The 10,116-nt window shown below is 33.8% G+C and overlaps 1 protein-coding gene across 1 annotated transcript; it reads left to right on the top strand.

The window, feature by feature from the left end:
- Nucleotides 1-7,541: 7,541 nt before the first annotated feature.
- On the top strand, nucleotides 7,542-9,482 carry LOC141649136 (uncharacterized). The gene is made up of 4 exons (XM_074457832.1): nucleotides 7,542-7,925; nucleotides 8,011-8,222; nucleotides 8,264-8,454; nucleotides 9,466-9,482. Exons 1-4 carry the CDS (start codon nucleotides 7,542-7,544, stop codon nucleotides 9,480-9,482), a joined length of 804 nt encoding a protein of 267 aa, XP_074313933.1.
- Nucleotides 9,483-10,116: the final 634 nt, after the last annotated feature.

Here is a 10,116-nt window from a genome sequence, read left to right as displayed (position 1 = left end):
GTTGTTAAATATATACCACGGTTGTACAAATAACACGCGACCGTTATATAACATCAAGAACCGTTATAAAATCTTTTAAGAAACCGTTGTTAAATCTTAAGAACGGTTTCAAATCCGTTATCGTAGTTTACTATTGACAACGTCTTATCGTTCTAAAACCGTTGTTAAATATTATATATGATAACGCTTTATTGCGTGCAAAACCGTTGTTATATTCATTTGTTGACAACGGTATGTAACCGTTATCTATTTATATTGATGAAATTTTGTCAACGGTTCTGCTTAAATAAACCGTTGTAAAAGTTTTGAACTCGACAACGGTTATCGTTCGTTATCTTATATTTTTGGCGGTTTGAATGGGAGGGAAAATATGTCAACGGTGATGTATCTAAATAAAACCGTTGTCAAATAATTGTTTGCAACGGGTTGTTTTTAACCGTTATCGTTTTTAAATTTTTTTTTTTTTTAAAAATGATTTTAACTTTGTTCAAAGAAATTCTTTGAAATGCTATTTTTTCAAATTCTTTTTGAAAAATAGCATTCCAAAGCAAGCCAGTTGTGCGGTGCAAAAATTCAATCCTGTATCAAAATATTACACCCCGCAATCAATTAAACCCAGTTTAAAAACAGTACAAACAGGATGATCAACAGCCAAAACACAACTGCTATTGAGAAAACAAAAGAAACCAATACACAATAATGGATCTATATATAAACACTCGTACATAAAGCATGAGAAAACTATTGAGACCTCACTAATGAAATAACATAACTGGCCCACATATTTCTCATCTGATTGATGTCCTCTAGCGAATATTTCGGGGCTTTGTTAAGTATTTGTGGAAACTAAAATTCAAAATATACTTATAATCAAAATAGATATAATACATGGAAATATACAGAATTGAACTCAATTTACGTCTGAAATAGTTTTTAAATCACACTAACCCGTATCGGAATGGTAGATAGTTTTCTGTTGATAACCTCCCGCATGGACTGACAAACGTAAAAGGCGCATTGTTTGTCGTCTGGTGCTTTAGGAGACTATTATATAAATCACACACAAATCAGCTGAATTAGATAATCAACCTCTCGCATAAACATTAATTAAATGATACGAGTAATTATTAAGAATACACTTACTAATGGCGTGATAAAATTGGGAACAGCGTCGCTTTCATATTTCCCAAGTGGACATAATCTTTTTTTTTGCTTCAAAAACACTAAATCATAAATATACACACATGCCATTATTATTTGCATATATATGTTTCAAGTCATACAATAACAAATGACATTATTGAAGGTTGTAAACTTACTCAGTTATCATCCTTACACAATTGTCAGAGGGTTTGCCTTCGCGAGAGTCAATCCAAGATAATCTTTTTTTGTTTCCACTTGGATTGCCAGTAGTACCCAATGCTTCCTATTCAATTTGGGACATTGAACTGTTAGTTCATTTACACGCATTTAAGCATGTTAATAATAAATTTATAGAACCGTGATTCATTACAATAATCACGTACTATACATACATATTCTCATTGTAGGGGGCAAGCCATAGTTTTTTGGACGACATCAACCGACGAGCGATACTATTGATTTGTTCTTCGTATGAAATTCTGTGCACAGAGAACGCCTTAGGCCTCAAGAATCAGTAGGCGTGAAATGGGAACTTCCACTCAGCGATCTGATTATTCAGGTACCTATTACGCCACATGGAATAAAAAATGTTATTGTAATTGATAATTTTAACAAACATCATTATTCGTAAATGGAAATGACTAAATAGTTTTATTAATAAAACTTACTTCATCCAAATCAAAATGTGAACAGCACCTAAATTGTCAAGGTTGACAAATTCCATCAGTTGCTTCGGTCCAAGATTTACTATATCACCGCGCCCATAATTTCCTCTTCAATGTTAATCATGACTACATCCCCTCTAGGTGATTTCTTTACAGCCAGGTTGTGCAAAGTCATCAGCGAAGCAGTTTTCATTTTTTTTCTTATATTCACACGATTCATAATAAGAATCATAAGCAAGCTTGACTGCAAAAACATCCGTTGACGTAGTAGTAATTGCTTTAGCTGTTGCCATGGCTTTGCTTAACTTCTGCAAATGTACTTATGATGTATTAATATTCGTACCTTAATACATTTAAAGAATAAGTAATAATTAACATCTGCGTATAGGTACCTCGGGGATGACAACATTGATCAGGTTGTTAGGCCATTGCACATAAGAGCTCAGGGCTTCTTTCTAATAAGTGATCTCCTCATTAGGAAATGGTACTTTTACTTCCCCATACTCGTCTTTATATAATTGGGACACTTCCACTTTACTGCAATTGTGACGAAGGGGTATACCATGAACCTTAACTTGTTGAAGCCGGTCGTAAGCGAACACGTATCCCCTGGCAACAACAACTTTTTGTTTCCCCTGTAAATAGAACATGCGACAAGCCACCTTGAAATCGCCCTTCACGACAGCTTTTATCAATTAGTACACATACATTCACTACCTTTAATAAATTTCATAAGTAAAAAACGTGTACTGAGATGAATAATTATAAACTAGCAGCTATTACCTTTTTCGGTGTAGAGAAGAACGTCCGATCATCAACTACATCAATCTCTTCCTGTGTCACGGCCTTCCTAGCTTCCTCTTCCTCTTCAACTGCCTGATATCGATCCTCGATACCCACCCGAGTTTCCTTTGGCATTTCCTTCTCCCTTGCCATGTCCTCCCCGGCTTCCTTCTGTACATTAACACTTGTCCATATAACACGTACTGATTTTCCAAATCATATAACACATTGTATATATACAAGACATAAATATTATTACCTCTTTTTCCTCCTCCTCCTCCTCCTCCTCCTCCTCCTCCTCCTCCTCTGCTTCCTTTATGACTTCTTGAACCATATCCAACTCTTTTTCTGATGGCTTTTCCCCAGTTTCCAACATTCTCATCATCAACCTGGCTATTTTATGTAGCTGTATAGTAGAAATTAATGTCAGCATATATAGTTATAAATTATGTTGGTTCAAATACAGTATTTATAGATTACCTTCTTGGAATTATCACCACTTCGAGTAGTTTTCCCAAAATACTTAGTGATACCAACATGCGTCGATACTCCTCTCACATGACCTGGATGCTCTGCTTTGCCGATTGCCCTAACAAGAATGTCATCACGTTCTTCAGGCCTCCATTTTCCTTCATGTACCTCCTTCTCACAAATCCTCTAAATACAAATAAAACCATTAAACAACACACAATTATATAACTCCGACTACCAGTGGTAGAAGTGACATATTTATTCAAACTTATAATTTTCTCTTTGATGTCCTTATCATATTCAGTTTCCGTCTTTCCATTCTTAGGAGTGTGACCTTCCACCCAAACGTCGTGATGACTGAATTTTCCAAGCTTTGCCTACAATTCATTCATCACATTAATATCCTCTCAAAATATGTATGATTACTATGAACATATATAACATTCATCACCTAATAGTATAATACTATAAGAATTATGTACTTACAAATTTATTCCTAATCAATCTATAACCACCTCGGGAGCCGTAAAAGACGGTCTTTTTCTTTGAAATGTTCGCCTTGTTCCTCTCACTCATAGCCTTCATCGAATAAATTGTATCAAGAAACGTAAGCATAACCAAACACTAAACTAAGTATACTTCTTTACTTATTATTATTATTATTATTATTATTATTATTATTATTATTATTATTATTATTATTATAATTATAATAATAATAATAATAATAATAATTATTATTATTATTATTATTATTATTATTATTATTATTATTATTATTATTATTATTATTATTATTATTATTATTATTATTATTATTATTATTATTATTATTATTATTATTATTATTAGGGTAGAGTTCCTGAGAACCGGCTTATCGTGAGAACCGTGAGAACAGCTCTCAACCGTCCATCAAATAAGACAGACGGCTGAGATTAGACGCGCGCTTCTCATAGAATTTCACGGAAAACAAAAAATAAGACTGTACATGTCAGCAATATCAAGCCTACGTAACAAAATCAAACCACACGAAACAAAATCAATCAATTTCATCATTAATCCTTCCTTAATTTGTAAATTTTTGTCTTTCGATATCAAATTTAGTGATCTAAAATCGTTTATTCATCATCAATTGCCGTGTTCGAAGCGCAAATCAGAGTCAATTTGTTCAAACTTTTGCATTCATCAGCTATTCAGTTATTTCAAGATCAAAAATTTGTAAGGAAAATCGGAATTGATTTCGTCATTCATCTGGAATTATTGTTTTCTACAGTCAATATTGAGGTATGTTCATTCAATGTTATTTAATTCATTTCTGAATCGTTGTTGAATTGATTTTATGATGATGTTAAAGTTGAATTTAATCAAATTCAACTTAATTTCGGATTTGATTAAATTTAGTGTTAAATTAGGGTTTATAGTTTGTTTGTTTGATTTTAGGAGGATGATAAATGCAAATGTACTTTGTGGTGAGAAAAAATGTACTAAAAATAATGAGAAAGGAAAAGTGTGCAATTTGAAGTAACTGAAAAGTAATTTTGCATGTAAAAATAATGTGTTGTGTTGTGTTGTACACGTTTCATAAGGAAATGTCCAATCAGTCTTAGTGAAATGTGCATTATATATAATAAGGATGTGCAAGTAATTATTACCTTTTGCAAGTGGTCTTGCAACTGTTCAATATGTCAAATGACGGTTTGTAACTTGCTTAAGTGGTGAAAAGACACAACTATTCACATTAATTTGAATATTAATTCTAAATGTACATTATATTAATTATAAAAAAACATGTTCCATCAAATAAATTGTCCACTATCTATATTCATAATTTGCATTTTCTGATAATTAGGTGCAACTAAAATATCATTAAGCACTGTTTGGAAAATGTACATTATATTATATTTAAAGGTACATTAAATTATTTAAAAAAGAACATGGAACATTATTTGGAAAATAAATGTGCTTTCAGTTTAATTCAAATGTCCATTACGTATTTTTATAGTGTGCATATACTGTTTTATGCAAGAGATTTAAGTAACATAGATAACTTCACCCAATTTATTAATTACCATGATTATGTTTGTGGCAGTTGAAAAGACACAACTGTTCACAGAATTTAATCTCTTATACTCAATTAATCCACTATATAAACCCAAGAGTACACAACCACTTTTCCATCCTACCTTCATTTCTAAAACCTTTTCCAATAACCAAACCTTTTAATCTCTTCAGAAAAGTACTTAATTTTCTTAAAAAAAAACAATGGACTACTCAAAATGCACGATAGTTCCCTACAAGAATGATGCTTACAAACAAAATTTCATGGACCATTATAGGGAATGGAAAGTAAGTCAGTTTTTTCAAACTGGTTTGATGGAGATGACATTCCTGTGGTGATGGATGTACCATCTCACAGTCGTCCTTTACATCCTTTCCTTACTAATGAGGCATTCCTCTGGATTTTTTTAAATCAACTTGGGAGGGAAGAAAAGAGAAACATGGCCATGGTGTGCAAGGGCTGGTCAAAGTGGTTCCTTATAGGGACGGAGCCAGAGGTAAAGGAGAGGGATTATTACCGAGGCGCGGTTCATGGAAATGAAAATGGTGTAATAACTATCATAAAGAATTATTGGCTCCTTGAAAGATTCTGCATCTGCACGACTATGTCTAGTCGTGCAGAAATAATTAGACATCACAAAAGACAAGAACGACAATTTTTAAAGCAAAGAGAAGAGGAATATGAAATTGAGGAACAGTCTGGGGATGAGGGTTATTATGACTCCGACCGTTAGATTAGTTTAGAAATATGTTGTGTTATCTTATGTTTATTGTTATTAGGTATTATCTTGTGTTTTTTTTTTTTTCAGTATAAGCCTTAGTAGGCTTTACCATTTTGAAAGCCTGAAATGGCTTTTGTAAATATTTTTCTAATATTAATGAAATAATATTATGACTATTTCTTTGTTTAATGTCATTAGCATTCAATACATTATATATATGCTTTATCAAAATGGACAACAATATTTCCTATGAACATTAGCAGTAAAATAAATGTTCCTTTAAAGGCATGATAATGGACATTCGCAGAAATACATTATATATGAACCTTTATTTGTACGAAATAAATTGCCAATCTTTGTAGAGCATATTAGAATGGGATTACTGCATTATTGATGCAATAATATTTAATATACTTACTTACTTAACTACTGTTGAAGCAGACAATGAGTACAAGTGATGCAACTACGTCTTCTTCTATAAATAACAGCTTTAAAACACCAAGGACAAGAATTGAAACATTAAATGCACTCCAGTACATTCCATTCTGTCAAGAGGAAAAGAAACCTAGAGTAGGACAAGTATTCAAACGCTAGAATCAAAGAGAGTTATTCTACAAAGAATATTGTACAATCTGTGGGTTTACGCCAAGACTTGCAACAACAAAAAGGATTAAAGGCAATGAGTTACCAAACAGTTTTGCATTAAGGAATGTTGTCTGCAATAGGCAAGGTGTAAAGGAAAGTAGGAAAAGGAAGAGGACTGATACTGATACTCATACTGCTGAGAATGATGCAGAATCTGATGTGACAGACATAAGCCGTGTGAGGCCAATTACAAGAATTGACTGTCGTGCATTAGTGCAGTTTAAATACCAAGCAAATGGAACTTATATTGTTACCAGATTGGATGAAGCGCATAACCATCCACTTGCTTCGCCTGAATCTACAATATTCTTGAAAGGAAACCGAAAAATGACAGAGGTACAGAAGCAATTTGTCACAAAGGTAAAGGTGCTAAAACTAGGTGGTGTGAAAGCCTACAGAGGTTGGAAGGAGATGTGTGGAGGTTACGACAACATTGGGGCTACTGAGGTTGGTTTCAAAAACTTTGTCAGGGACATAAAAACCTACATTGGTAATTTTGATGCACAAATGTTTGTTGAAAATCTTATTGGGAGAAAAGACACATGCAGTTCATTTTACTTTGATTTTATAGTAGATGAAAACAAGTGCCTGGCTGGAGTGTTTTGGGCAGATCCAATCTGCATAAAGAACTACATGCTGTTCGGTGAGGTTTTATCCGCAGATGCTACATATGGAACAAACAAGTACGATATGGTGTTTGTGCCTTTCACAGGAGTTGATCACCACAAAAGGTGCATAACGTTTGGAGTCAAGTTGATAGGTGATGAAAGTATTGAGTGTTATACATGGTTGTTCAAGACATTTTTGGAAGCAATGGGCGGGTGCCAGCCGAGAATTATAATTACTGATCGGGACAAATCAATGAAGTCGGTAGTCCCGTAGTGTTTAAGGAGTCAACACACGAGATCGTGCATGTGACACATAATGAAGAAACTAAGAGAGAAAGTCGGTTATCAACTGTTTCAAGATGAGGATTTTTTGGACCAGGCTCAATAGGTGTGTTTGGAACAACCAACTTGAGCCTGATGAATTCGAAGAACAATGGGGGAAGATAATGACCGATTATCAACTTGTAGAACACGAGTGGTTTTCGATTTGTACGATCTCGGGGAACAAGTGGATCCCCGCCTATTTTAAAGATGTTTCCATGTCTGGCTTGATGAGGGTTACTTCTAGGTCTGAGAGTGAAAACAGTTTCTTTGACAGGTTCCTCACACCTCATTTGACCCTTGTTGAGTTTTGGGTGTGCTATGAGAGTGCCTTGGAAGCACAAAGACACCAGCAGTCCAAATTGAACAGTGACAACAAACACTCTGAAATCCCACGGAAAACAAAGTCAAACCTTGAAGTCCATGCTTCTGAAATGTACTCGCACAACATTTTCAAAGATTTCCAAACAGAATTGGTTGCAGCTTTGTCTGATTGCCGTTTTAAAGATGTAGAGAATATTGATGAGACAAAAATATATATTCTAACAGACTTGCAGATGCTAAATAAGTCATGAAACGTAGCATATTCACCAGATAACATGGAGATTACTTGTTCCTGTTCGATGTTTCAGAGAATGGGCTTGTTGTGCAGGCACTGCCTTTGGATTCTACACAACCAAGATTTTCGAAAAAATACCGAACAAAGTACATAATGCAAAGATGGACAAAAGTGCAATGAGTAAGCCTGTCTTTGATAAAGATGGCAAATCGATAGATGTCTCTCAAAAGTTTTCTCGACCGGAAAAGTTTGAGTCTTGAGTGGGCAAGAGGTTTATTCTTGTGTCAGCGTAGCTGAGTGTGATGATAACGACATAAAGCTTTTGATTGAAAAACTGAGAGATATTAGATTGGATATGATTAGTAACAGAAGTGTACCAGCAAAGAAGAAAGACAAGATTGAAGAAATAGAAATGTACGTGGGCTGCAAAATACCTCAGAAGTTGGTGATTCATGTTCCTAAAAAATCTAAAAACAAGGGTAAGACCAAGGGCAAGAGAATTGAATCACAAATGTTAAAAGCCCTAAAGATGAGAGGAAAAGAGAAGAGGTACTGCAAAACATGTGGCCGCCAAGGACACAACTCTAGGACTTGCAAAGAAACAAACCATCTGACAGGTATGTATATTTTGGTTTCTTGTTAAAGCATATTACATTAATGTTAAATAATTATTAAATTATACAAGCATAGCGCATAGTGTTTACCTTCCAAAATCATCAATCTTATATGGAGGCACATAAGCTCTTTGTGCAATGAACATTATGGTTGTTCTGAAGGCACAGATGAGAATTTCAGCAATGTATATTTGGTTAACATTAAATCAATTATCAATTTAGTTGTTCATTTTGGCCATTTTCTCCTTATAAAATCTGATATTTAATTTACATTTTGTTGCATATTCACCAAACACTACCATGAAGATGACGACGATAAAGGAGATGAATCTGATGAGGTGGAGGACGACGATGAAGAAGATGAATCTGATAACGAAGTGGAAGGTGCAAATTTTTGATTCAAGGATAGACATCCATAATATACACTACGAGAACATTCTTAAAGGCTTGTATGCACAATTCGATTTTACTGCCAAAGTACATTACTCTTATAGGGAAAGTATATTACATTTGTATTAAAAGATCATTATTGTTGTTCTGCAAGGAACATTCTTAAAGGTTTGTATGTACATTACTCTTATAGCCAAAGTACATTACTCTTATAGCCAAAGTATATTACATTTGTATTATAGGTTCATTATTGTTGTTCTGCAAGGAACATTCTTAAAGGCTTGTATGTAAATTACTCTTATAGCCAAAGTACATTACCCTTATAGCCAAAGTATATTACATTTGTATTAAAGGATCATTATTGTTGTTCTGCAAGGAACATTCTTAAAGGCTTGTATGTACATTACTCTTATAGCCAAAGTACATTACTCTTATAGTCAAAGTATATTACATTTGTATTAAAGATTCATTATTGTTGTTCTGTAGGGACATCATCAACTTGATTGGAATTGTTTTCCCAGAGTACAATAATTTTAAGGCGTTTTGCACAATAAACATTATTGTTGTTCAGCAAGAACATAATAAACTTTATTAAAATTTGTTTCCGGAATATAACACTCTCTTGAATTAAAATTTTTTCAAACTTCAGGTTGTACGACTCGCAGCTTCCTCAATATATGTTACATTACTCACACACATGTCACAAACGAAACTAAAAAAAGTTTTTACAGCTTCAATTCAGCATCTTCCTCATATTCATCGTCATATTCTTCCCATGGCAGTGGGTTTGAACGGAAATCCATTGCCTTCTTTAGTATAGCATCAAAACATACATTGCCTTCTGTTGAAATCATATATGAAATGTATTTCTTCCGCAGAATCAGTAGGGGAGCATCCTAGCAAAATAAAGAAAATAAGGGGTTAGAACATGTACAAATGTGTACTGAATTATGTATTAAAAATAATTGTATTACTTCTGAAACTCACATCGCCTTTTTTAAGCCCACAGGTCCAATTTAGATTACCCTTAAATGTCTCCATATATCTCATAACGTAAACACCACAATCAGTCTTGTTAGTGTTGTTTCTCCACTTCATCTTTGCAAGAATAGGCTGCAGTTTTTTAATGCGATCAAC

Source organism: Silene latifolia, chromosome 3 (assembly GCF_048544455.1).
Source record: "Silene latifolia isolate original U9 population chromosome 3, ASM4854445v1, whole genome shotgun sequence".
NCBI classification, from domain to species: domain Eukaryota; kingdom Viridiplantae; phylum Streptophyta; class Magnoliopsida; order Caryophyllales; family Caryophyllaceae; genus Silene; species Silene latifolia.
The sequence above is the reverse complement of the archived record's forward strand: the minus strand, read 5'-3'. Positions and strand labels throughout refer to the sequence as shown.

What these genes read in the sequence shown, in the direction of transcription:
- LOC141649136 (XM_074457832.1), top strand. Translation starts at nt 7,542, where the DNA reads ATGACCGATTATCAACTTGTAGAACACGAGTGGTTTTCGATTTGTACG. An exon ending in CTGATTGCCGTTTTAAAGAT is followed by an intron (nt 7,926 to 8,010) that starts GTAGAGAATATT and finishes CATATTCACCAG; the next exon opens with ATAACATGGAGATTACTTGT. An exon ending in AAGTTTTCTCGACCGGAAAA is followed by an intron (nt 8,223 to 8,263) that starts GTTTGAGTCTTG and finishes TTCTTGTGTCAG; the next exon opens with CGTAGCTGAGTGTGATGATA.